At 56.5% G+C, this 27,696-nt stretch overlaps 1 protein-coding gene across 2 annotated transcripts in view; it reads right to left on the reverse strand.

The window, feature by feature from the left end:
• DHRS3 (dehydrogenase/reductase 3) overlaps nucleotides 1–27,166 on the reverse strand; it is a 40,157-nt gene extending 12,991 nt beyond the window's left edge. The window contains exon 1 of one of the 2 annotated variants that reach the window (XM_080656004.1): nucleotides 26,037–27,166. In XM_080656004.1, coding sequence (XP_080512130.1) covers nucleotides 26,037–26,231 — 195 coding nt within the window. In that variant the 5' untranslated portion in view covers nucleotides 26,232–27,166. The remainder of the gene's footprint in view (nucleotides 1–26,036) is intronic. The other variant, XM_080656003.1, reaches the window with a different exon arrangement.
• Between the last annotated feature and the right edge of the window lie 530 nt (nucleotides 27,167–27,696).

Consider the following 27,696-nt stretch of genomic DNA (forward strand, 5'->3'; position numbering starts at 1 on the left):
CAGCTGGGGAGGGTCAGTGGCCCAGGATTTATGCCTAAACTGGGTTTACAAATAAGGGCTCAGGGCAGCTCTACACTCCCCGCCTCCCTCCCCCTGGGGCAGACGGTTAGTTTCTGTCCTCCTGCGCCTGTGACTGGCGAGGGGGTAAGAGGAAAAGACCTGTGGCCTCCCGGGGGTGGTGGGCCCACACTGGCCACAGCCGCCCTGCCTGGCCAGGGCCTCTGGCCCCCTCATCCCTCCTCCCACCCCGCCCCGGCCAGAGCTGCCCACCCCGAGGCAACGGCCAGCCCAAAGCTGAAGGCTGTAATTGTCCACTTTTCATAGGAAATAAAGGCCCAAAGTCACACTCAGTGGGTGGTGGAGGCAGGATTCAAACCCAGAGCCCGTCTTCCACAGAGGCACCCCTGGACCCCGAGACACCGTGGGATATTGTGAGCTTTGAGAGCTTTGCTCCCAAGTGTTGGGTGTCCTCACATCAGCGCTCATTCGCACCCAGTCCTTCCTGAGCTGTCTCGTCCCACATCCATAGCCACGCGTCCATCTGTGCGCCAGGACCGCGCCGAGGGCCAGCCGCGGGCCGGGCGCTGTGCCGGGGGCCTAGCAGCCAGCAGGGAACAACAGACGTGGTCCCTGTCCCTGGAGCCCACGTTCCAGCGGAGGAAGACCCAGAGGAAGGAGAAAACCACTGAACATAAATCACCATGAGCAGGATAAAGAATAAACGGGGAACTTGTATTAAATGGGGGGCGGGGGGGAGGGGGTATGGGGTTGCCATATTACATCCTTGTATAATGAGGAAACTGCAGCTCAGAGAGGCTGAGCAACTTGTCTGAAGTCACACAGCAACGGACAGAGCTGGGCTTGGAACGGAGATTCTTCACCATCATTTCCTCCCCCAGTGGGAGAAGAGCCATTTCCTCTCTTCAGGCGGCCTCATGGGGATTAGCGCACAGAAGCTAAGAGTTCAGTGAGCGATCTCATTATTGTTTCCCCGGGGGGTGGGGGGGACGGGGGGAGAGCTGAGAAAATCACAGAACACATACATACTAGTGCACACACACACAGCACAGCCTCCCAATGTAACCCGCTCTGCAGCCATTAGAACGAGGAGTGCTCACGACATGGAGAAATGCTCAGAGATCTAAGGTTCAGGGACAAGGTGTGGCATTATCCATATAGGGTCAGCTCAACTCCAACAGCTCAGCAGGTTAATGGAAGTCACCAGGCCGCGTAGGATCAGGGTCGTCTCGGGTGGGATCGCGGCTGACTCCGTTTGCTTCCTTCTGCTTGTCTGTACAAGACGTGTCTAAAGGGCAAGTGCCCTTATTTAGGACCTTAAGAACGGAAGGCAGAACTAAGCTTCCCCTGCAAATCAGACCCCAACTAGATGTTTTGCACGCGGGTAACTCAGAAGCGCAGGTCCAAGCCCTGCTGCTCCCGTCCCCGGCAGTGCCTGTTCGGGGCTCCCATCCATTGTCCGCATCTCTCTCCCGTTGCTGAGTGCATGGGTGAGGGAGTGCTGGGCTCCAGAGTTCCGGTTGGCACCTGCTCCTTACACAGTGTGCTTGGCCCCGTGTGCTGTCATCGCTGTTTTGAGTCTACATCCTGTCTCCTGGAAGGCAGGGACTGAATCTCACCCATTGTGGGTTCCCTGTGGCCCTACCTCGTGCCCAGCACAGGCTGTGTGCCTTTGTTTTAAATGCCAAGTATACTTGCGGACTCCTATTCATCCTGCAGAACCCTGCTAGAATGCCCCTTCAGTTCTGAAGCCTCTCTGGCTGCTCCTTCCATCCTCCCTACAACACTACACCAAGGCTAACATCTAGGGAGTACTTGCCGTGGGCCAGGTGCTGTGCTGAGTACATCCACCTGCTTTCTTCTCTCATCCTCACAGTCCCACGTGGGGAGGGTCACCCTCTCCATTTTATGGGTGAGGCTCAGACAGATAAAATGACTCGCCCAAGTTCACACTGCTCAGAATTAGCAGAGCAGTGTGACTCAGAATTCACATTCCCTACTGTCCGCCCTGACCCTGGTTCGGACCTCCGCTGGGCACAGCTGCCAGGGTGCTGGGCCTGTTTGTGAGCATCCCTGCCCCCCGAGGTCACGAGGTCCTCCGGGTTGTCCTACTCAGCTGGGAACCTCAGCACCCAGCATGGGCCAGGCGCAGCCAACACTGCCACATGGCCCTGGCCCAGGACTCCAGAAAGCTCCGCTGGCCAGAGAGCAAGCCCTTCTCCACCCAGCCTTGCCTTCCTCGCCCAGAGGGGCTCACACGAGGGCCTGGACTTGACACTCAGGGCTGGCGCTCAGCTGCAGAACACAGCTCCACCAGGGGCGTGAGCCGGGTGGTCTCGGGTGGGTCCCAGGAGCATCTGTTTATAATTGGCAGCTCTGGGACGATCGGGTCCCTGGGCAGGTCCTGGGCAGGCCCGCTCGTGTCCCAGGGGCGCCGTGTTTTGGACCGGAGCGCCGCTGAGCTGGCTTCTCAGAAGCAAAGGAAATACCCACCAGAGACCCAAACCAGGCAGGGTGGGCGGGGTGGAAGGTCACAGTGTGGAGGGTGCTCATAAAAATCTATCCCGTGGCCAGCTGAGAACAAGCAAGCAACAGAGTGAGTGCAAACGTCGAGGGCTAGACCAGGGTGCTGGCGGGAAGTGCACGGGTGGGTGCCCGTGTGTGGGCAGGCGTGGCCCAGAACTCGGGAGCCGCTGCCTGGACTCGTTTCCCTGATCTGCCACTTAGGACTCACACGAGCGTGGAAAACCCACTTGGCCGCGCTATAGATTATGGTTATTAGAGCACCCACTCTGAAGGGTGGCTGGCTGGGTGAAAAAAGGACGGGATAAATGTTAGCTATTATTATTGTTGTTGTTAACTCAGGAACAGAGATAGACCCCCCCTTGCTCACAGAAGTTCCCACTGTCCCTCACAGAACGGGAGTCATCGGGGTAACAGATGCCTGGAGGACCCCGCCGGGGCCTCTGCTTCTAGACTCAGCCTTGACTGGGCAGAACCTCTTAGAGACACCCTCCCCGCACCCCCCTCCCCCCCCCCCCCCCCCCCCCCCGTTCCTGTCCTTCCCCTGACTGAGCCGCCTCTTCCATCCACACCCCGGCCCGGGAAGGCGGAGGCCAGCGACAGAACTTCCCCACTGCAGGGCGGGCGGCATGGGCTGCAGATCACCCCTTGAGGGGATTTCTCTGTAGGAGAGGTTTTCACGCTAAACTCCGGGGGTTCCGCTGAGGACCCCCAGGGGCTGCTGAGAGCTGGGGCCTGGTAGACAGGGACCCAGTACCCCAGAGCCGAGCTACCTTTATTAGGCTTCTGGGCCAGTCATTTCTACAGAGGTTCTGCTGCTAAAAAATACTGCGGTTTGGCCCAACCAGCGTGGCTCAGTGGTTGACCGTCGACCTATGAACCAGGAGGTCACAGGTTCCATTTCCAGTCAGGGCACATGCTCAGGCTGTGGGCTCGATCCCCAGTGTGGGGCGTGCAGGAGGCAGCTGATCAATGATTCTCTCTCAGCACTGACGTTTCTCTCTCTCCCTCCCTCTCCCTTCTTCTCTGAAATGAATAAAAAAATATTTTTTAAAAAAGACTGAAGTTTGCCCTAACTGGTTTGGCTCAGTGGATAGAGCGTCAGCCTGCAGACTGAAAGGTCCCAGGTTTGATTCTGGTCAAGGGCATATACCTTGGTTGTGGGCACATCCCCAGTAGGAGGTGTGCAGGAGGCAGCTGATTGATGTTTCTCTCTCATCGATGTTTCTAACTCTCTATCCCTCTCCCTTCCTCTCTGTAAAAAATCAATAAAAAATGTATTTAAAAAAAAAAAGACTAAAGGTTGCCTGCTGCCTGCTTGTTTTGTTTTGTTTCCCCTGAAGCCGTTCGTTTCTTAGCGCCTCTGGTTCTCACTGGGGGTGCCAACAAGCCTACCGGCCCTGCGTGCGAAGACAGCCCTTCAGAACCGATGACAGTGGCCGGGTACCACCCTGAGACCTTTCCGGACTTCCTAACCTTCCCCCTTTCCTCCTGGGAGCCGTTTCCAAACTCCGCCTGCCTCTGCCCGCCTCTGCCCTTGGTGCAGCCGCAGCCCCCGCCTGTGGCCCATGGCTCCCCCGCTCCCCAGAGGTGACCTCTCCGGGGCCTCTCTGTTAGGCCGCACATCCTCCCCTTCCTGTCCCTGCACAGCCGAGCTGCCCACGCAGCAGGCAGGGCTTTCCCACGCAGCCACGCGTGGTAGGCGCGCCCTGGCTTCGTCCCGTGGAGCCTGCTGACAACGTCTGGTGGCCGCTGGCTCGGCTGCTGGAGAGGACTGTGCTGAAGGTCCTCAAATTAGATCTCCTCCCACAGGCCCCTGACCGCAGCCTGGAGCCGGACAGACTTCCTCCCGCTGACATCCAGCCTGGAGCCAGCCCCCGGGGAGCCACAGGAATAAGGTCCAGGCCAGCCTGTGCTCTGGGCCGCTGTGCTCCACCCACAGGAGCAAGGTGATCCCGTCAGGGAACATGTCCATTCATCGCACAGGTAACCAAGCGCACGCCAATGACAAGCACTGGACAGCGAGGCGTCCGACTCCCAGGGGCGGAAGGAAGGCCGCCGTCCTGCCCTGGGCCAGCGCATGCTCTTGCTGACCAAGTGTCTGCTGAATGGTGACCGGGCTGACCTTCACCCCATGTAAGGATCCTGGGGTCTTCACAGGCTGACAGTGGGGGTAGGTGGGAGGCGGGAATGGTGCGGACAGCAGATGTCCGGCCCTTTTCTCCCCCTGGACACCCTACTGTCCCCCCATGAATTGTTTTCTCTCATCCTCCACCTGACCCGCCGGTTCGACCTCTGGAATCAGAAGCTGACCACTTCCCGCCTCCTCCGCGCTGTCGCTCTGGGCCCAGCCTGTCATCCTCACCTGGACCACAGCAAAGGCCCAACCGGCTCTCCCTGCTTCACCCCCGGGGCCCCTGCCCCTGCCCCTGCCCAGTCTACTCTCAACACAGCGGCCAGAGAGACCCTTCTAGAACGCAATTGTGGCCCTGCTCACAACTCCCAATGGCTCCCCATTTCACCCGGAGTGAAATCCACAGTGTTTACCACCATCGCATGCCCCACCACCTGCCCTCAGCTCTCCCCGTCCCCGGCCTGGCCGGCTCGCACATCCCTCCTCAGGGGCCATGTCCCTCAGGGCCTCTGCACCAGCTCCTCTCTGTCCTCTTCCCCCAAGCAGCCGCCTTCCACGCCCTCTTCCCACAGGTTCTGCTCATGTGCCTTTACCCGAGAGGCCTTCATGCAAAAGGCCCCCCCCATCCCCACACTCGCTTCCCAACCCTGTCCTTGCCTTTCAAAAATAATTTTTTATTCACAGACTTTATTTCTTAGAGCAGTTTTAAGGCCACAGCAAAACTGAGTAGAAGGTCCGGAGATTCCCCACATACTAGTAACCCTGGTCCCCACACAGGCACAGCCTCCCCCACCATCAACACGAGCACCAGATGGTACATTTGTTACAACCGATGGAACTACAGCGACATGTCATTATCACCTCAGCGCAGACCTCACACGGGCCACTCTGGGTGTCGTGCATCCTGTGCGTTTGGACAAATGCGTCATGACATATGCACCCACACTGCAGGATCCTACAGAGCAGTTTCACTGCCCTAGAAACCCTGTGTTCTGCCTACTCATCCCTTCTTCCCACAACCCCTGGCAGCCACTCATCTTTTTATTGTCTCCATAATTTTGCCTTTTCCAGAATGTCATGGAGTGGGAATCACACAGGCTGTAGCCTTTTCAGGTCGGCCTCTCTCACTTAGTCATAGGCATGGACTAAGGTCCCTCCAGGTCTTTCCGTGGCCTGATAGCTCATTTCTTTGGAGCACCGGGGGAATAACACCCCACTGTGTGGAGGCCGCAGTTTATTTAGCCGCTCACCTACTGAAGGGCCACTCGGTGGCAAGTCTGGGCAGTTACGCAGAGAGCTGCTGGGAACATCCGCGGGCATGTCCCTGCCCTTTTAGGCTCTTCCCAGGGCGGAGGCACAGGCCTCCCTCTGGGATGGACATCTTGTGTCCCCGAGGATAGAGGACACCCCCCTCAAAACCTCACACCATCTTCACCCGCCAAGAGCAGGTGCTCAGAAAGCAAGTGTGACAACGGGGCTAAGTCGGCACCTCCTCCCCGGGCGTGATTCCTGGGGCTCAGCTTGGCTCTGGGGCGGCTGGAACAGCCTCCAGGGGGACTGTCTCGAAGGCTGGCTCCGGGGAGAGCAGAGCCAACGTCTCACTTCCAGCCAGGAACCCAGGGGCTGGTCTCTTTCCACAAACACCAACTGCCCACAAGACTGGCCCGAGGGCTGTGCCTCCTTCAGACTGCACTTGGCACAATACGGGGGTGGAGAAGCTCAGGTCAGAGTTCCTGGCCGATCCCCATGACCTCTGTCCCAGTTCCTCCATCGGAGCTGTGGGGGGGTGGGAGAAGCCACGGGAGCCGGAGGAGGGGGTGGCCCCACAGGGAGAAGAGAGCCAGCGTTTAGACCACTTTCCAGCAGGGGCACATCTTCAGTATTACCATTCTGAGAAATGGGACCATAAGTCCAGCCCATGGGTGAGGCTGAGGCAGGCAAGTTTCAAGGCAACACTTGAACCTGGACGCCAAAGGCAAGCTCCATCACTACTCCCTCCCCCGCCTCACTGGCTCAAGCACCCACACACTCAGGCACTGCTGGAGGAAATAAAACCACCCCGCCCTCCTGGAGTTTGCTTTCCTGTGTATACCTGGAAGATGTGTGACAATAAATACACGGACAGTTGACTACACAGTACAGAAAGGTGGCCAAACGTGCCTGGAAGGAACAGGAAGCTTCGTGGGGCTGGGAGTGTATTCAGATGGAGGCAGGGACCTGGAAAGCCTCTAATAAGGGAACATTTGGGCAGAGACTTAAGGGAAGTGAAGGAGGCAGCAATGCAGACATTCCAGGCCAGACATTCTAGGCGGAGGGACTGGCCAGTGCTAAGGCCCTGGGGTGGGAATGAGTTTGGAGTGTTGGGGGACAGCAAGGAAGCCAAGTGGCTGAGCCAAATGGGAGACAGGAGGTGGGAGGCTGTCACCACGGGTGGGGGGCTTTGAATTCTACTCCCAGTGATGGGAAGCCCTTCGGAGGGTTGCAAGCGGAGAACTAACAGCCCCTGCCTGGCATTTTGGAACCAGTCCTGACTGCTGAAGTGAGGGGTGCCATGGGGGTGGAAACCAGGGTGGTGGAGGGGCCAGTTAGGAACTGTATGGCAGGTGACAGATGTTCGGATTGGGGTGGGGTGAGGGGGGACGGGGTGGAGGTGATGGAAAAGGAGCCTCAGGCTGCAGGGTTGGGCTGCCTGAGAGGAGGGCCCCAGGGTGTGGCCTGGGAACAGCCAGAAGGGAACTGAGGCCCTGAGCCGGCTCTCTAGGGAAGGACTCTGGCAAGTCCCAGGTGGGAGAAAGAGAGAGATCCTGCCTCATGCCTCAGATCCCAGGTCCCTCCAGCTTCCAGAACACTCGGCTTAACCAGAGGGAGGGGGAGGGGGGCCCTGCGCGAGGAAGCAGTTCCAGGTGGCCAGGGCGGCCTCCCCAGGCAGAGGTGCCTGGAGGCCCGCCAAGCAGGCCAGCTACCCACCTAGCGCCGCTGGTAAACACACCAGTTTCCAATAACAAAGTGGCCGGCCATCCCAGCCCTGCCCCCGACGGCAATGAGCGGCCATCCCAGTCCCCCCCGCCCCCCCACGGCAATGACTGGCCATCCCAGCCCTGCCCCCGACGGCAAAGAGCCGGCGCCTGCTCAGCTCCGCGCCAGGAGGCGAGCCTGCGCTCACATGATGGGGTGAGGGGGTGGCAGGAGGAGCCGCCGGGCGAAACCTCAGCGGGTCTGGCAGGAGGCTCCAGCAAGTCTTTCGGAAAGAGGGCCCAGGGCGGGTGGAGGGTGGGGGCCGCGGGGGTCCCAAGAGGGGCTGGGGCGGGGCTGGGCTGGAGTCCTGGGTGGGGATTGGGCTGGAATCCCATTTGGCAGATGGGAAAGGGATGGAAAGGGTAGGTAGCTGGGAAGAGGTGGGGCGGGGCGTCTGGTAAGGGTGCCGAGGGACAGGGATTGGGTTGTGGGGAGGGATTAGAGGTGGGGAGGAGGCCAGGTCGGGATCTAGACGCAGAAGGGGAGGGGCGGGGAGCGGGGGAGAGTAAAGGGCGCTGGTTTAGGTTGGGGTTGGGGCGCGGATGGGAGGGCCGAGAGTTGAGGAGGGGGGACAGGTTGGGGTGGGGGCGAGGACGGGCGGGGGGTCGGGCGTGGATGGCGGGGCGGGGCGGGAGAGGGAGGGGCGCGGATGGGGGGGTGAGAGGTCCCCTCCCGCGCAGGGACCGCCCTCGCTTCCTCCCTCCGGCGGAGCGGTAAACAAACGCGGTGATGTCACGGGCGCCGCTGACCTGCGGCTGAACCCAGAGCTGTAAATGAGATGCAAGGTGCCAGCAGCCTACGGCCCAGCAGCCTGCGAGCCACACACGCTCCTCCGCCGGCCTGAGGTTACCCCAGCTGCACACGCGGACAGGATGCTGCAAACGCCACCAGACATTGCAACACGCAGCCAGTCTGCTGGCCGCGGCGTGAACCGTCCCGACGCCCTCCTCCGCCGCCCCCCTGGCGGGCACCGGCCCAGCTGGAGCAGGCCTCCCTCCTCCGGAGCATCCCGGGGGGCTGGCAGCTTCCACTCATCTGGGGTCAGCCTCTCCAAGAGGGACCGGTCTTGTGCCTCCCCAGGAGGCCTCCAAACCCGGGCCGGCCTTCCGGGGGCAGCTTTGGGCTTTCTGCCCACCACACTGGGCAAGTGCCTGCCTTCCCACTCGGCTCTCGGAAGTTCGCTTCTCTTCAGAAGCCAATGCTGGGGGCCCTGCCTCCAGGTTTAAGCAGATGCCAAAGTGCCCCACCAGCCACTCCCCCGCCCACCAAGCAGGGGGTCACCCTTTATCCAGGGATCTCCCAGCGTGGTCCTGGACCGCATACCCTTGGCGGCCCCAGCGTATCTGAACTGCCCCTGGGAGTGGAAAGCAGCCCGGCTGGAGCCAGGCAGGCCAGCACTCTGCTCTGGAGTTGATTTGCTGTGTGACTTTTGGATGAGTCACTTGGCATCTCTGGGCTTCATCAGCTCCCCCTGGGAAGTGGGGAGAATCGAAAGTGGCCTCCGGATGCTGGTGTGCGGAAGGTCACAAGTGCAAGAAACCCTCACCAGGCTGCGAGGGTGAATCAAAGCCTCCCGTGCGGCCGGCAGTGAGAACATGGAGATGCTCAGAAAAGCGGAGGCAGGCTCTCTACTCACCTACCTGCCTCCCCCACTGGGCCTCTGGGTTCACTGGGAGACATAGAGGTAAACAGTCCCCTGGGCCCACGGACCCCACACACTGGCTCCTCTACCTGGAACCCACCAACTCAGGCCCTTGTGAGGGTTGGGGGAACCTAGAAATGACCCCAAGTCTTTACAAAGCGCCCCAGGAATGCAGCAGGCACAGCTTAACACCAGAGCCAATACCAGCTTCCCTTTCACTGAAGTTAATATTTAAATCCCTCTCGTCACCCTGTTATATTGTCTTTGGAGCATGCTGTCACTGTCTGAAATGTTTAGTCATTTGCTTGCTTGTTTGTCTATTCCCCTCCCCCGACACACACACACACACACACACAGACACACACACACACACACACCCCTAGAAGGAGGCTCTCACCCCAGCACCTGGCTTGGTAATCAGGTTTCTGTGCGCATGGGAACGAATGAATGAAATCATTTTGCCTCCCCTGTGGAATGGGTGATAATGCCCCTTGACGGGGACCTTGGAAGGGAAAAAGTCGGCCACCCATGGGTCATGGCTGTGATTGTGATGGGGACCCGCCTGTGGGTCCTCATGTGCAAGGCCCCATGGGGCAAAATGAAGATTTGGGCCCCTGCTTCCAAAATTATTGAGAATTTTTCAAGGCAGCAACGGCAGGGCATTAACAAGCAGGGCGCCTCTGAGCCAGCGTCCCGTGTGACTGCGCAGGTCGCGAAGCCAGGACGCCAGCCAGGGCGATGACGCGGAGGGGGCTCAACAGCAATACGCAGCGAGAGCGAATGCCCGGGCATGAGGCTCCACCCCTTCCCTGGGCAGCAGGGCCACTGTGTGAGCAGCATTGTGCCACACACCCCAAAGGGAGGGCTGACCGCAGCTGGCCGAGCAAGGGGTGCCTGCACACACACCCCTGCACAAGGCAAAAGCAGCCCATACGAAAGCACGTTAGAGGGAGGGGCACAGTAATCACAGCAGTGGTCGCCTCCCAAGTGCTGCCGTGGACCCACAACGCCTCCACCTCGGTCCCCCAATCCCCCAGACTCCCAAGGCCTTTTTCCCTTCATTTGACGCATGCATGGAGGCGAGTCCTCAGGGGGCTGTGGACCTGAGCTGCGGGTCCATTTTAGAGACGAGACGCTGAGGTCCTGGAAATGTCAAGGGCACAGCCAGGAATCGGCTGAGCCAGGACCGCAATCCTGGCAACACTTGTGGGAGCTGCGGGCGGAGGTGAGAATTTAGCTGTTGTTTGGGGAGAGGAAAGACAGACTTTTTTTTTTCTTTTTTTTTTTAATCAGGGTATCTCTTTCAGCATCCCCATCCTACCCCACCTGAACTTCGGGGGTCCCCGAGCTGGTGTGTCCCAGGGAGACCCTCCACTAATTATGCCCTGGCCTCCCAAGGACAAGCTTCAAATGACCTGCAAGCTGTGCCAGGGTGACTATCTCTCCTACAGCTATTAATTAGGAATCATTTTATTCTCTACTGATGAAGGTCAAACGCCACAGAGTGGCCCCTTCTCTCTGGCTGGGGCCTGGATCCACTATCAGTCCGGGGATCTGGGCCCAGGGGGCTGGGGGGGATTCAGGAAAAGCGACTGAGCATTGCAGCGGGAAATGGTCTGGTCAGCACATCCTACAAGGGCCGGATGTTGGGAACAAACCTGAATGGGCCTCAGCCCAGGAAGCCAGGTGGGGCGGGGTTTCCCTTTAGCACCAGCCCTGCAGAGAGTGGCTTTTAGTGGTCCAGAGTCCCGGCCCCGCCCATCGGAGAACCAGGCTTTCTTTCCTCCCCTTCCTTTCAGCCGGCCTGGCCATGATCCTGTGGAGACCCTGCTTTGGCTCCCTAGTGTTCCCAAATCAAGTCCAAACTCCATGGCCACCAAGCTCTGCGAGGCGGGGCCCTGCCCAGCTCCATTGCGCCGCACTCACACTTCCGTTCTGGCCAGCGCCAACTCTGGTTTTCCTCGAAGGGGTCCACCCCTCCCAACTCTCATTTTCCAGACACGCTCTTCCCCTCTGCCTGGGATGTTTTCCTCCTGCATCCACCTCATCCCCGATGCCTCTCCTTAGACCAGCCTTGGGCAAACTACGGCCCACGGGCCGGATCCGGCTGTTCTATCTGGTTCTCTTGCTCTCCCCTCCGCTCCTTTACTTTGAATTTATATTAGTTCACACAAACACTCCATCCATGCTTTTGTTCCGGCCCTCCGGTCCAGTTTAAGAACCCATTGTGGCCCTCGAGTCAAAAAGTTTGCCCACCCCTGCCTTAGACCCTAGTCCTAGCCATCACCTGCCTTTCTTCCCCAGAAGCTAGAGTGCCTGGATTCAAATCCCATGACTGTGTGTGTGTGTGTGCTGTGTGATGCTGGGCAAATATTTAACCTCTCTGAGCCTCAGTTTCCTCATTTTTAACCTCTCTGAGCCTATCTCATAGGGTTGCTCTGCGGACCTAATCAGATTATCCCTGTAAGCCACTTAGTGTGTAGGAAGATTTTTAATAATGATTCAAAGATCAATGGGGGGAGGGAGGTCAATGGGGATGACAGGGAAAGTATGTAATACTTCCAACAATAAAGATTTAATAATAAAAGATTAAAAAAACAAAAAAAACTAAGACTGGGTTGGAAGGCACGCCTGTGCTCATACTTTGCCTGGTTTGCTGTCAAAGCGCCCACCATACCATAGTGTTACTGACGCCACTGGTCCCTCTGCCCAGCGAGAGCGAGGACGGGCCCTGGACCCCGGTGTTTTTCCCTGCAGTGCCCACCTGGTCCCTGTGCCTAGGAAAGGCCCTCACGCCCTTCCTACCTCCCCTCTTCTCCCCATAGGAAGCCTTCCAGCTGACCCAGAGTTTTCCCTTCTGTGAGCAGCTGCCCACCCAGCTCGGGGTCAATTAAAGTTTCCCGTTGCTGTTTTGCTCTCCAAGGGCAAACACTCCCGGATGACGTCCTACTACCCCAGTCACATTGCCAGATGCTCTGCAGCAGTGACGGTGGCATCTTCCATCCCTGGTGACTCGGTCGCACCTGGAACAGAGCTCTGTGTTCAGCTGGTGCTCGGGGCAGATCCACGCAGCATTTTCTGCGCGGCTGGCCTGCATGGTCAGCAGTCTCCGGGAATCCTCCCGGGCCCTGGGAGGTGGGACGAACACTGTCACTTCAGATCCAGGCTCAGAGAGAGTGGCCGGCAGAATAATGGCCTCCCCCAAGGATGCCCACATCCTAATCCCTGGAATCTGGGACTATGGCACCCGACATGGGAAAAGGGTTGGTTAAGGTGGCAGGTGGAATTACATTTGCTAATCAGTTGGCTTTAACATAGAAAAGTACACTGGGTTCCCCAGGTGGGCCAGTGTAACCACAAGGGGCCTTAGCGATGGAGGAAGGAGACAGAAGGAGGGGGTTAGAGGGAGACGTGACTGGAAGCCCGTCAGGGTGATGCAGCTTTGCTGGCTTTGAAATGGAGGAAGGGGCCATGAGCCAAGGAATGCGGGCGGCTGATAGAAGGTGGACAAGGCAAAGACACAGATTCTCCCTGAGAGCCTCCAGCACCTGTGACACCTTGGTTTTAGCCCCATGAAACCTGTGTCGGATTCTGACCTCCAGAACAGTAAGAGTAAATGTGTGCTGTTGTCAGCCACTGAGTCCATGGTAGTGTGTTAGAGCAGCCACAGGAAGCTTATAGGAGAGAGAGGTCAGGCTTCTAGCCAGAGGAGCTGGGATGAAGACCCAGGCATGGCCCTGGCCCAGTGGCTCAGTTGCTTGGAGCATCGTCCCATACACCAAAAGGTTGTGGGTTCAATTCCTGCTCAGGGCACATACCTAGGTTTCGGGTTCGATCCATGGTCGGGGCCCTTACAGGAGGCAACTGATGGATGTCTCTCTCTCACAGAGATCTCTCTCCTCCCCCCACCTTCCTTTTTCTCTAAAAATCAATTTAAAAAAAATCCTCGAGTGAGGATTAAGAATAAAAATAATGAAAAAGGAACCCGAGCTACTCCAAAGTCCAGGCTCTCAATGAATGGCACAGCAGTCCTCGGGATTTAAAACGAGCCCTTTCTGTCATAGAGAAATGCCCCTGAGACTGTGGTAGAAGTGCACACGGGGCTGGAGTGGACAGTCAGATCGGAGCCACAGCCCCACCATGGCCAACATGTGCTGAGCACACATTCTGTGCTCAGAGCCTTCCCTACATGACCTCATTAGTCCTCATTTTACAGATGAAGAAACAGGCTCAGAGAGGTCTAGTAACTTGCCCTGGGCCACTCAGCAAGTGAATGGAAAAGCCAGCATATGAACTTTGCTGACTTCTGAGCTCAAAATATGAATCATCATTCTATACTGGCTCCTTGAGGAAGAAAAAAAAAAAACGCGCACACACATAAACACACCTGTCAACACAAAGTCCCAGATCAAGACAACGGATCTGCCAGCCGAGGAGGCATGAGCCCTCAGAGGGCACACAGCGTGCCCAGTCCAGGCTGCCCCTGTGCCCCTGGGGGCCTGGAGGACCCCACCCCTCTGGGAAGTGGCCTGGAGAGGTGAGGAGAGACTCCCGCTCTTTGCCAAGTGAGATGTGAGGACATGGGATGTGGGAGCCTGACTCCACATGGGAGTGCCTGGCAGGACTGCCTGTCTGCAGGAAGGTCACGCTGCCCTTGGTCACGCTGGCCCCAGCTCCCCACGACCTGCCTCGGGGCCTGTGAGAGGTCAGGGTAGGCTGGGCCAGTGGGCTGGGCTTGACCGTGTCCCCCTGGGTCCTAGGAGCTCTAAGGGACCCAGAGACTTCCTCCCACCTTGGCTCATCGGCCTGCAGCAGGAAAGGAGGGAGAGCTGGCCTCTCACACCCAGCGAACACCACCATGGATGGTGACTTAGCACAGGGCTTTCCTTTTCCTCTCCTATCACTGTGGTCTGAAATCTAGACAAAAAAACTACAAAGAAGGTCTGTTGACAACAGACTAGGCCACTTTGAGTGGCTGCCCATTTTGCCTCTTTGAACTACAAATTTCCTGAGGGCAAGGATGTTTCAGCTCAACTCTGAAAAGTTCATCTCATCTTTTTACCTGTGAGTGTCAGTAAATGACCTGACAAGGTCTGCAGGACTAGACCCGGGGGGACTAGCTCACAGGCAGGCATGAATCTCCTGGAAGTTCCCTCCTAAGGATTGGATTGGTCCTCCCACAGGAAGGAAGTCTGGACTTCTGTTCCCAATCCCCTTGCTCCTGGAACAGCACCCCAATTTTACCCACAAAAGCCTACCTCCCCACTCTCAAACACAGTGGTTTGGCCGGGGCTGGTACACCCCTGGCTCAGAGACGAGCCTCTGACTCACAGTTGGCCAATCAATCATGGAACCATTACAGTGACTTCTTCAGGTTGACGCAGTCCCAGCCAGGGAGACTCAATTCCTGGGCCCTCTGGAACAGCGGGGCAGAGGACACCATTCTGTCCACTTGAATGGGAGCTGGGGGGATTTAAGGCAGCAGGGACAGAGGTGAGCAGCCCCGTGGCAGAGGGGGCCTGCCGGGAGAGAGACCGAATCCTGACAATACCATGCCCAAAGTGAGACCAACCAGGGGCCTGCCAGCCACGTGAGTCAATACACCAGGCTAAGGCACACCTCCGGGCCCATCAGAAAGTCTGCAGCTCATGTCGTCTGACCCACTTGGACGGCCTGGCTGCTGAAGGCATGCGCTGCCCAGACTCTGCTCGGGGCTGTCAACATGGTCTATTCTGTTCCATAGAATGACTGAGAGGCAACAAAACTCACAGGTTCAAGAGCAGATGCCCTGGGTTCAAACCCTACTTGGTCACTTACTAGCTGTATGTCCTTAAGCTCGTGACCCTCAGCATCTTGACCAGTGAAACGAGGATGATAACAGTACCCCGTTACTGGGGGAAGTAAATGACTGTCAGGTACTCAGAATGGTTCCTGGCACGTAGTAGGTGCTCACTAAACATGGTCTCTAAGTAGCCATGATGGATTGGTCATGCATTTGCTCAGACAGCAAACGATTATAAAGTGCCTACTATGTGCCAGATGCTGTGCCAGGTGCCCAGGACACTCGGCAAAAGGACGTGTCCCCTGTCCCTGAGGCTCTTACAGTCTTTTGGAGAAGACAACAAGCAGCCACAGAGCGTGGTGAGCTGCCATGGTAACCCATGACTTTGACCTCACCACAGCCCAACCCTGACCAGTTGAGCTACTTGGACGCAGCGATGAAAATGACTAATACTCACACAGGGGACGTTGGGAGGTGGTCGGGGGAGTGGGCAGCAGGGACAGAGCAGAGGCCCAGCCCTGGACCGGCCTCCACTCCTCGGCCACAGGAGGACCTGCACTGGCCAGCCCCTGCCCACGAAGAAAGAGGCTGTTGTCACCAGTCATGTCGACAGGCTGTGAGCCCTCCCTGTGGGAGACGGATTCCCTCCCACTGATGGCTAGGGTCAAGAGCCGGCATTCCTGAGGCCTCTGTGGCACGGGCAGCGTTCTCCCTTCCTCCCTGGGGAATCCCAGAAGCAGGGCGGGTCCGGCCAGCGGGTCTTCTGCCTTTTGCCCCTCGTGCCCAGCAGAGCACCTGGCTCAACAAGCAAAAGGTGCAGAGCCAGGGCTGCGGTATCCACCGGGCCCCCTGCCACCCACTGGATGGAGCCATCATTTCATGTCTTGCCAGTGTTTTGTGCTGACCTAGGAGTTTTACGTTATTTATCTCACTCCAAGTATCAGATGGGGCAAATAAAGCCCAGAGAGATCAAGTTACTTGTCCAAGGTCACACAGCAGGCCACTGGGAGGCCTCCTAGGATTTGTGGGATCAGGAACTGGTTCCCAGCAGCCCTGACCTGCACAAGGGGCATGAGTGCTCTGGCAGGCTGGCTGGGCTCTGCCATTCAAAAGAGCTTGGTGGCTGTACCTAAAGGCAGCCCCTGGCTTTGGGGCTGGGTGGCCCCGTCACATTTTCCCAAGGCTGAGAGCTGAATATGGGCTGGGTCCCCGTGGGGAGGTTGTCTCAGGCCTGCTTGATAATTAGGGCTCCGAAGTGTTGGCATAGGGGCCCTGGCTGAGGGCTGAGCAGGGCCTGGGCTTCTGCATGCTTGGGGTGGGAGTGGGGGGGGCCCTTCCTGAGGGGCAAAGGCGCAAACTAAGAGGGAGTCACTTCCAATCCACCAGCTCCCTCACCTTGGAGTAAAGAGTCGAAGGTTGAGGACCCAGTGAGACGCCTCGGCAGATCCAAGTAAGGGAGAGGTGTCTGCAGTGATTTGCTAACACAGTGATTTTCCAGCCTATTCTTTCTTCTCTTTAAATCCACGGCATTCTTTAAAAACACACACACGATCTTACATGGAACATAAGATTACATGGAATGGAAGCCAACCTAGTTCCATGGAGGTGGGGGCCCCTCAGAACCCCACCTGCAGCCCCTCCCACAGGGTCCACCTTCCTGGAGCCCCTCGGGTGCTCTGGAACCCAGTTTGGAAATGTTGTTTTAAAACATCAACAAGTGGTTGAGCGTCAACCTATGAACCAAAAGGTCATGGTTCGATTCCCGGGCAGGGGACATGCCCTGGTTTCTGGCTCAATCCCCAGTGTAGGGCATGCAGGAGGCAGCCAATCGATGACTCTCTCTCCTCATTGATGTTTCTATTTCTCCCTCTCCCGTCCTCTCTGAAATCAATTAAAATAAATAAATAAATGAATGAATGAATGAATGAATAAATAAATAAATAAAACAAATAAACATCAGCTGGAGCTGGGGTCTGCCTTGAGGGCTGTTGGGGTGCGGATGGCCAAGTCTCTACTAGACAGGAGACAGTTATCCTTGAACACCCCCACGGGTCCCTTTCAGTGTGGACAAAATGACCACATGGTTCATTGATCCAAATGCTTTCTAGCCCCTTCCCTGAAAGACCACTGAAAGGGAATTCAAGGTCACCTTCCCTAAAGCAGGGGTGGCAGGGGAGTCCGACAGGCTTGGGCTGGGTGGCCTTTGCTGGCATGAAGCACCACCAGGCCACAGATCTGTACTGTCCACCTCGGGCTTGGTCCTGGCTTCTGGGCTGCAAGACACCAGACAGTCCCCTGCCACTGACTTGAGCTCCAGTCCTGGACCTAGATCCAGACCGGAAGGAGTTAGACGGGTTTTGATCAGATCTAGTCCTGGCCTTTTTAACCTGGAGTCAGAGATGGGCACGGGGATGGGGCTGGGGGTCCCTTAAAAGTGTAAACGTGAATCTTTGTGCATTCTTCTTGGGGCATTTATACTTTCTTCAGACCCTCTAAAGGCTCTATAACCAGCAAAATATAAAGACTCGTTGTAACCCCCTCAGTTGCCACCTCCTTCAAGAAGCCTTCTAAGATTTCCCTTAATTTATAATGATCTCTCCCTTCTCTGTTCTATCACCGCTCTCGGATCACTTCAGAGGCTCAACTTGGTGACCTCGGGTCTAGCTGGAAGGAGCAGTGCTCACTCGCTCACTTGTCCCTGAGAGCTGGCTCCTTGCATATTTGAGGTGCTACACTGTGGTCAAGTGAACAAAACCCCGCTGCTGCTGGTGCTGCTGGTTTTCTGCTTATCAGTTACTTGTTTAAAGCAGAGCCTGATAACCAATGACTACCTTAATCCCCTGGCAAGTATCCCAGCCATTGTATGCAAATACTGCTACTCAGTGGCTAAAAAATTGTTTTTGTAAAAGTAATTTTAACTACATCCTGCGCCATCCTGTTGACTCCGCTACTGCTTATCGGCCCTCTCTGCAGAACCCTCTGTGCGCGAGGCCCCACTATTCCACAGCTTGTCTCTTGACCTCTCCATGACCCCGACTGGGGTAGGCGGCCGGCTGAGGTTATTTCTTCTGGCAGGAAAGGCCCTGGTTTTGAAGCTGGGAAACTGGGGTTCGAAGTCTAACTCAGGCCAAGCATCCTGGGCAACTCACTTCATCTGCATCTTAGAAATGGGCTGTTGATCGTACCTGCCCTGGGCATGGGCAATACAGCGAACATGCGAAAGCACTGTACGGTCCTGTATTCACATAGAGTACAGTCACATATCGCACCCCAGTCGACACGGTATCCTCATGTATGGCACCACAGTCACGTGACTACTCTAGTCACTACAGCACTACAGCCACGTGGAGTACCACTCACAGTCAGTACTACGGTCACATACAATACTACAGTCCCGTGTAGTACCACAGTCACGTATGCTATGGAAGTCACATATAGGACTATGGTCCCCTATAGTAAGAGGAGCTCAAGGATATGCGGGGAACTGCAAGGAGGCCAGTGTGGCAGGAGCACAGAGAACGTGGGGTAAGAGTGTGGTGTGTGAGGGGGCCTGGTGGGGTGGGGGAGCAGGATAAGGGATGGGGGGCAGGGGAGAAGGGGGGGAAGGGTAGGGGGCAGGGCACGTTCCCTCCTCAGGCACTGGGGATATAGCAGTGAGCAGTGAAGACAAACATCCCCACCTACAGCTGACAGTTTGGTGCGGGGCAGACAGATAATAAACCAGACACGTGAAATAACCGGTTGGGTCGCAGCAAGTGGGAAGTAGAAAACAAAGGCGGCAAGGCCCCCGGATGAGACCGCGCGGGAAAGGAGGGAGCCGGAGTCCAGGCACGGGTCTGCTGAATGCCTGAATGAGTGCCGTCACCCATCGGGGGCCTCGCCTGTCCTGTCCGCGCTCTTTCTCAGACTCCAGACATGCACGCCTCTTCATCACTCATTCTAAGGCCCACACTGGGCCCCGGCGACAAGCGCACATTTGAGGTTCACTCTCCTCCTGCTCGTTTGCCTTCAACTGCCTCCTGACCTGTGTGTGTGCGTCACCTGAATAACGTCTCAGACATTTCCTTTCAAATATCTTACACACGTGGGATATTCTTCAGATTGTGTCTTCTGCAGCCAACAAGGAGAACGCCTTACCACGTTCTGAGCGTGGTCCTGCTTTAGCCCGAAGACAAAGGAGAGGGTGTTGGGTCTGGAACCCTTCCTGCCCAGATGCCCAGAATGATGCTGGATGTGGGTGGCAGCAGGTTGGAACCAGGTCTTCGAGGACAAGTGGCAGTGATTGCAACTGCCAGGTCTCTTTCCAGGATAGAAAAGGATGGCTAAGCCCAGCCGGCATGGCTCCGTTGGCTGAGCATTGACCAACGAATCAGGAGGTCACGGTTTGATTCCTGGTCAGGGCATATGCCCGGTCCTGGGCTCAATCCCCAGTGTGGGCATGCAGAAGGCAGCCAGTGAATGGTTCTCTCTCATCACTGATGTTTCTATCTCTCTCTCCCTCTCCCTTCCTCTCTGAAATCAATAAAAAGATATTATAAAAAATGAAAGGATAGCCAAGAGCTAACTTCTCATGAATAAGGTCCAGATGGTTTTTTCAGTGATACCTCAAACAATTAAGAAGATGGAAATGAACCAGAGGCAACCAGCATGCTAAGGAGGTTGGGAGGGCTCTGCGCAGGGGTGCCCTGGGCTCAGGAAAGCTGAAGGTTCAGAAGCGCCTGGAGTGGGCTAGCTAGACCCAAGCAGGAACCGTGGCCTCAACCACGGAGCCACGCCGGCCGGGCCAAAGCAGGACCTCTTTTTTTTTTTTTTTAAATATATTTTATTGATATTTTACAGAGAGGAAGGGAGAGGGATAGAGAGCTAGAAACATCGATGAGAGAGAAACATCGATCAGCTGCCTCCTGCACACCTCCTACTGGGGATGTGCCCGCAACCAAGTTACATGCCCTTGACCGGAATCGAACCCGGGACCCTTCAGTCCGCAGGCCGACGCTCTATCCACTGAGCCAAACCGGTTTCGGCCAAAGCAGGACCTCTTGATTGAGGTTCAGTGTTACTGGGCCTAGGGAGCCTTCTTTGAAGCCCAAATAGAGAATTTGGTGATTTTAGGATAATAAACAGGAAGTTATGCTTGACACGCTCGTTGGAAAACTTAGGCCACTCATTACCTGGAAAGCTACAGGTTGAAAATATTAACATCTCCTCCAAGAGAAGAAATACATCCATGGCAGATGGCTACCTGGCGGCTGCTGGGGGCGGGTGTGGGGGAGGTGTTCTACCCACCGAGGGTGTATTTTCTAACTGAGTTGCTGCTTTTTCATTCAGTGGAATCTGATGGCTAGCAAGAAAGGTTGAGATGAGCAGCCACGAGGACAAACTGCTTTTGCTGGAGTCTCCTCGCAACTCAGGGAGCTTGGCCATCGGTTTCTTTCCTGGGATGGCCGATCCACGTATGAGGATTTTAGAGCAGAATAGGATCTTAGTGGTCCTTGTGTCCCCTCTCATTTCACAGGTGTGTTTCTTAGCTGCAGCCGGAAGCAGGGTCTCAGCGGAGCCCAGTCTAGAACCTTCTGGCCTCTGGCCTCCCAGCCCAGGTGAGCCAGGCAGCAGGGGGCGTGACCCTAGAGGTGGCCGCTTTAGTTCCCCAGGGGAAGGAAGTGGGCAGACAGAGGGAGGTGTTTGTCTCTTCAGGAGACAGGCCGACTTGTAAGGCCCATTGTCTGAAACCTCAGGACCGGATGCTATGTGCGGAAAGGCTTTCCCCAGATGTTGCAGGTAGGAGGGGTAGCCCACCTTCCTGCCAAATGGAAGCCTGGTACTTTTCCCAGAAATTCCCACCAAAGGCTGCATTTGGGGTGCGGATTGGGGAGATGGCACTGCTATCTCCCAAGCCACCCGTGCCCGTGTGACCTTCATCACATGCCAGTTGTTTAGTGCAGCAATTATGCCCCAATGACTCTGCATCGTCCCATAAGATGGCCTGTCTGAACCCCTCTCCTCTCTCTCCTTCTTCTTGTTCTCATCAGTACCGGCTAACGCTGAGTGTGAGGTACGAAGTCCCTGCTTACCTCCCAAGCTCTGCAATAGTTTCCTTCTTTGCCTTCTCCCTCCCCTCCTTCAATTCCAGCCCAGAACACAGCCTTTGATCAGGTGGGGTTTCTTGCACCTGGATCGCCCTTCTCACATCCCTTCTGGTTGACTCTTTAAAAAAATATATATATATGTATTTTTTCATTGATTTCAGAAAGGAAGGGAGAGGGAGAGAGAGAGAGAGAGATTGAAACATCAGTGATGAGAGAAAGTTGTTGATGCGCTGCCTCCTGCACACCCCACCCTGGGATCGAGCCCGCAACCCGAGCATATGCCCTGACCGGGAATTGAACTGTGACCTCCTGGGTCATAGGTCGACGCTCAACCACTGAGCCACACCGGCTGGGCTGGTTGACCTTCTTCGAGGCTCACTCAAATGCCACTTCCTCCATGAAGCTTTCCCTGAGCTAGTTTAACAGCGCCACTGGGCCTCCTCTGTTTTGTGTCCCCTCAAAAGCCATGTTTACCTGGAACCTCTGAACATGACCTTATTTGGAAATAGGGTGCTGACGTAGGAAACGTCCAAACCTGCAGAGAATTTTTTTTATGAGTTTATTTGACCCAAACTGACAAGGGCCAGAAAGCAAAATCTTAATGAACTGAGGAGATGCTCTGGAGAACGGCAGTTCCGCAGCTCATTTTCCATTGGAATCAAAGGAGGAGACACAGGAGGGTTACGTGAAACCCAATGCTGGTAGGTTAAGGGGCGGGAGGAAGAAAGGGGAGAGGGAATCCCTGGGATTGGATAAAAAGAAAAATGGAGGAACACATCCTACTTTGACATTGCTGGGTGCGGGAGAGTTAGCAGTTAGTATTTACAGCGCATAGAGACGGTGTTCAGGGAACAAGGGAACAGTGAAGGGTCTCTGGTCTCTGCTCCGCTGCTTACATGAGCCCTGAGGGGTCTGGAAAAGGAGATTCCTCTGACAGTTCAAAGGTATGTTATCTTAGATGCCGAAGACAACAGACAGGCTCAGTGAAGGTAAAGACTGTTGTCGAGGAAGCCACAGGCCCAGGATGTGACTACCACCATGACTCACTTTTCGTGAAGAATTTTCATGTTCCGGTCATCCTGTGTGGTCACTTTCCGTCTGAGTTTGCAGGGCCTGCCAGGCTGGCCTCCCCTGAGCTTGTCAGGGTTAGGAGGTGGCCCCTTTTTCGTCCACTAAGGTCTTTGGAAAGGTAATTGGTTAAGGATCTCCAGATGAGGTCATACTGAATTTAGTGTGTGCCCGAAATCCAACGAGTGTGTCCTTCTAAGAAGATGAGAGGACACGGAGACGCACAGAGCGACAAAGCAGACACCCACGTGAAGACAGAGGCAGAGACTGGAGAGAGACTGCCACAAGCCAAGGACGCCACCCAGGAGCCACGAGGAGTCACCAGGGGCTGGAAGAGGCAAGGAAGGGTTGTCCCTAGAGTCTCTGGAGGGAGTGGGGGGCTCTGCCAACACCTTGATTTCAGATTTGTGGCCCCCGGAGCTGTGAGAGAATGTGTTGCTATTGTTGTAAGCCACCAAGTTTGTGGCAATCTGTTAGGGCGGCCACAGGAAACGAATGCACGCCGTAATCTGCGCCTTGACTGTAAGCACCTGGCCACGTCTCTCTGTCTTTATTCATCTTTATTGTATCCACCTCCTAACCTGGACCCAGCGCTGCACCAGCGCTGGCAGACACTCAGCAGGCTTGCTGAGGTCTCGCGAAGGCTGCCATCCTGGGGCAGAAGGGCCTGGGCCTGCCCCAGTGTCAGGAAGGAGAAGAGCATGGGATTTGCTGGATGGGTGTGATGGAGAATGGGATTCACAAATCTACCTCAGAGGCTAGTTCGTGGCTAGCTGCTTTAGGAACAGGGCTAGAGACGCACACACTGTCAATGCAGTAGTAGCAAGGCAGATGCAACTGCAAGCCAGTTCTCACACCACTTCTCTGAAATGGGTCCCCGAGTCCCGGCTCTGCCCCTCCTCGATGGGGCGCTCAGGCCCTGGTATGTGGCCCCTGCCTCCGCAAGCCAGCCATCATGGCTCAGGCCTCTGGTCCAGCCACTTCCTCGTACTGGACCCAAGGCTGGAACAGCCACTGCAAATGCTTCCAAACAAACAGTCCACTTCTCCTCCTCCTCCCCCTCCTCCTGTAAAAACCATGTCAAGGTCAAAGACGTTGGAGGCTGGGCCAGCTGACTAGCTGGCCAGGAGCCTTTGGGGGGAAGAGGGATGGGCCCAAGCTCTATAAATGCTTTCATGGGAGGAACCCCAGGAGGACATGGAAAATAAAAAGGAAGAGCCTTCCCCTTAGAGACCCTAACCTTGCCTGGCCCTGCCGTGGCACCCTCGGTACATGGTGGGGACCTTTCTAATTCCTGGAGCCTTTGTGTCCCTTTAAGAAAAGCCCTTATTTGGGCACCTTTACGGCCTATGGCACACTACTGTCCACAAATATTGCCAAATCCTGTTTGACTCAAGGTCATTGTGTGAAACTGGATAGGCACTCGCCCCCAAAAATAAACAGGCCTTTCCTGGACCTGCTGGCTGTATGCAGACCCGGCTCTTCCTCCTTTCTTTCTCTCTGGGGGCCTTCCCCCCTCTGAGTCCAACCCACCCCAAATCCAAGCTGGAAGGACTCTCAGAGGCAGCCCCTCCTTCCACCAAAGGAGGCACAGTCATCTGTGGTTTGACACTACCACCTGTCTAACCTCACTGCAGGCTGCAGGGGGCGCTGCCCTCCCAGCTCTCTCCAGCAGCTCCAGGACCTACCCAAGGCCCATGGTTCACGTCACCCACCCCGCAGTCTCCTGGAAATTCCCCACTCCACCACACTTGTCCCTTGGTCCTCAAGTCCACTGGGCCCCCAAACACTCCTAGGTCTGGAGATGGCCCCAAGGCCCTCTCACTGGGCCCAGATGGGCTCAGGCGAGATTCCAAATTTCCCACGGCAACAGTGTGACAGAGAGAGGACAGCTCATTCAGAAGTCGCTCCAGTAATTGGCCGGATAATTATGAGTTACAGGGAACGTTCCAGGTCACCCCAACAGGTCTGGTGACTGAACCTAGGGTGAATGGCACTGGGAGTTTCGGGGGCCTCATGGATCCTGTTTCTGGGGACCTGGTGCCACTTTAAGATATTTCCAATTGGTCCTGGTTCATTCCCTGGAAGAGACCGTCCAACCCGAGTGAGGTGGGGGGCGGTTCCCAGTGAGTGAACTTGCAGGGCCCACTCTGCACTCCCCCCTCCTCCTCCCCCAATGCCATCGACTTCTTTCAATTTAGGCTTGTTTATAGTCAGTCAAGTTTTTCCAGATTGACTCAAGGAGTTCGTGTGCCTACTGCAGCCAGTTACAGGAGCAGTGAGAGACCCAGGACTGGGGCCAGCTGGGAGAGTCAGAAGAAAGTTTCTGTGGGATGCAGACAGCTAAGGAATGACAATCACACGCGATTGTCCTCAACTCCACGTCCCCCTGCAAGGACACGCTCATCTGCCCTCCTGAGCCCCTCAGCAAAGGGCTTGGGGAGCCCTTCCCCGGGGCATCATCCGAGGAAATGAAACTGCTGAGAACAAGTCTTACTTCTCCTTTTTCTGTGTGTCCAAGGGTTAAAAACACTTCCAAACTCCCCTTCCAACTGCAAGGTCAAGCAGCTGTCCAAACCACCCAAGGAGAAGCGGGAGCCGGGACAGCAGACCCCAGCTCGCCCGGCCAGGACGCCCCCGCTGGCTGGTGAGGGAAGAGTTAAATGGTGATCAGCTTTGGCTGATAGCTCAGGCTCCAAAGTTCAGTCCCAGTCCCAGCCACCCCCGAGGAATTGTAAATCTCAGGGCAGCATTTAACAAAACAAAAGCAACCTGGAATTACATGCAGGTTTGGTTTTCTACATATTTACTTAATCTCCTAGGTATGTGGCCCCCTGTCAGATCAGCTGGCTTTGCTGGCCCTTTCACCCCCCCTGGCTCTCAACAGTTTAAGTTTCAAACGAATTCCCTGTTTTTGCTCTTCCTCTTCACAGGGCTGGGTGAGTCAGCCTGGCTTGGGTTGGAGTTGGGTGACAGCCGGCTCACCCTCCCCACTCCCCGGCACCAGGTCTGGGGAAACTGGAGGAAGAGGTTCTGGAACACCAAAAAGTTACAGGCAGCGCTAGGAGGCAAGGATCCCCTCCCAGGCTGTATTGGGGGGTGGGGTGGGGACAGGGTTGAAGGTAAGAACAAGGGCTCTTTATCAGCTGCCGGTTCCCCGTCCCTCTCTCTCCAGATTTCCAAACACCTGGGCCTCCCAGCGCCTGTCAAGCCAGACTAGACCATCAAAGACCACTTCCCCTTTTTTCAAACCCAAACCAAGTATCCTCTCTCTCCGTGCCTCCAGCGCCGCAGCCGCCCAGGTTGGGGCTGGGAAGCGGGTTGCCAAGGAAAATACGAAGCGCCAGCAAGCAGCCGCTGGCTCCCAGCTCTCCCCAGGAGCGCACACACCCTCCACTCGCCGCGGTGGTGGCAAAGAGGGGAAGCGAGGAGGGGGAACGCAACACCTTCCTGGGGAGGGCGGAATGTGGGAAATGGGAGAGTCTCCCAAGTTTCGGGGTGGGGGTGAAGAGCCAGCCAAGCCACGGATCCTATGGGAGCAGATCAGCTCCGGACCTGCCAGAACAGACAGTCCAGGGCCCGGGAAATTTACAAGGTGAAACTAGCTCAGCGTTCGCGGGTGGCGCAGAGAAGTCGGGCGGCGGGCGACTCTCAGATCCCCGGCGCGGATACGGGCGGCGGCGGCAGGTGGGCGCACCCCCCACCTCCGCTCCCGTGGTCCCAAGCAACTCCGGCCCCCACCCGCTGGACTCGCCTCGCCCCCCATACCTTCCTGGCGCCGCGTTCTGCGAACTCGCGAGCGAGCTGGCGCCCGATGCCTCTGCCGCCGCCGGTGATGAGCACGTTCTCCCGAGACAGGTCCCGCAGCTTGGCGGGCAGCACCAGTCCGACGGCCGCTTTCGCCACCAGATAGATCATCTGGAGAGGGAACACCACCAACGCGCCCAGCCATTTCCACACCATCCTCCGCGCCGCGGAGCCGGGCAGGGCGGGGGGCGAAACTCCCCGAGCCGAACAAAACAGGAATTGAAAAAGAAAACACCTCCAAACAATAATAAATAAACGGAATGAGGGGCAGAGAGGCGTCCCACCTGGCCACTCTGGAAATCACCTCTTCCCAAGTGCAAAGCACCGGGTGAGAAAAAGAAAAAGAAAAAGAAAAAGAAAAAAGAAAGAAAAAAATAGAAAAGATAAATCCTCCTGGGGAGGAGAAAAAGCGTCTCCGAAGGTTGGGACAGTAAGAGGGGTGGAGGGGAAGCCGGAGGTGGGAAGTTCTAACAAGAAGTTTCTTGCCCCGGCTGCCGTTTCGGCTGGGGAATTCGCAGGTAATGTTTACAGGCTGACAGAGGAGTTTAGGCAGAGGAAGGGGGGGAAAAAGGGCACCAACCACACGCGCGCACCCTGCTACAGTCCCGCGGTTTCAAAGTGCAAGATGAAAAAAAAAAAAAAAAGCTGTTTCCAAATTGTAGCGCTTCCCCACCCCTTCTCCAGGAAAAAAAAAAAAAAAAAAAAAAAGTGGGGGGAAAAGTGCTTGGAGCTCCCAATTTCAGCCCGCGAAAGTCTCCCGACTCATTGCTATTCTTGGGCTCAGGAAATTGCTTAAACGCGCTCTGATTGCCAGCAACGTGCAGCAGAAGTGGGGGGTCCGGGTGTCAGTTTCTTTACGTGCAAGGCTCGCCCTCGCGCGCGCTCGCTCTCTCCGGCTCCCTCCCTCTCTTCCAGCCGCGGCTGGGAGTTGCCGCCCGATCCGGCTCCCTTTCTCTCCCTCGTTAGCATTTATTGCCTTCTTTTTGTCCTTTCCAACTTGGAGAGGGCCCGGGTGCGGAGCGCGCGTGGATCGGACACCCGGGTCTGCGCCGCCTTATTCATTCGCTCCTGGGGCTGCAGCGCGCGGGACTAGAGGGCGGCCGTTTTTCCCCCCATTTTTTTTTTTAATACCCCATTAAGTCTGATTGACAGTTAAAGTTGGTCGGAGGCTTCACTCCCGTTCCTCTGACTGGCTGCCGCGGCTTCCCCTCCCCCTGCGCGGTCGCGGGGCGCGCGCGCGCGCGGGGGCGCGCACACGGGTTCGCTCCGACGCGAGTCCTCCCGGGGACTGGCTCCCCTATTTGCAAGCCGGGGCTTGCCGGCGGTGCCTCTGAGAGCTCGCAGCTGTAATTCCAACGCGCTGGAACCGACTCCTGCGAACCGGCTTCCTCGTCGAGACATTCCTCCTGGTCCCGGACGCGGTCTCCCGGAGCGGGGGTGCCTGGGGACCAGGTGACTGCCCCGGCGTTCGGGGAAGGCCCGGGGGAGCTCGCGCATGCCTTGATCCAACCAGGTCGCCCAGGGTTTATTTCAGGCCGTTTGGCCACCCCCCAGCCTGCAGGTAGGACCAGGAAGCCACTCCCGACCTTTGCCCAGACGTCTTCTGTCTTCACTTAGCGTG

Source organism: Plecotus auritus, assembly GCF_963455305.1.
Source record: "Plecotus auritus genome assembly, chromosome: 2".
Classification (NCBI taxonomy): domain Eukaryota; kingdom Metazoa; phylum Chordata; class Mammalia; order Chiroptera; family Vespertilionidae; genus Plecotus; species Plecotus auritus.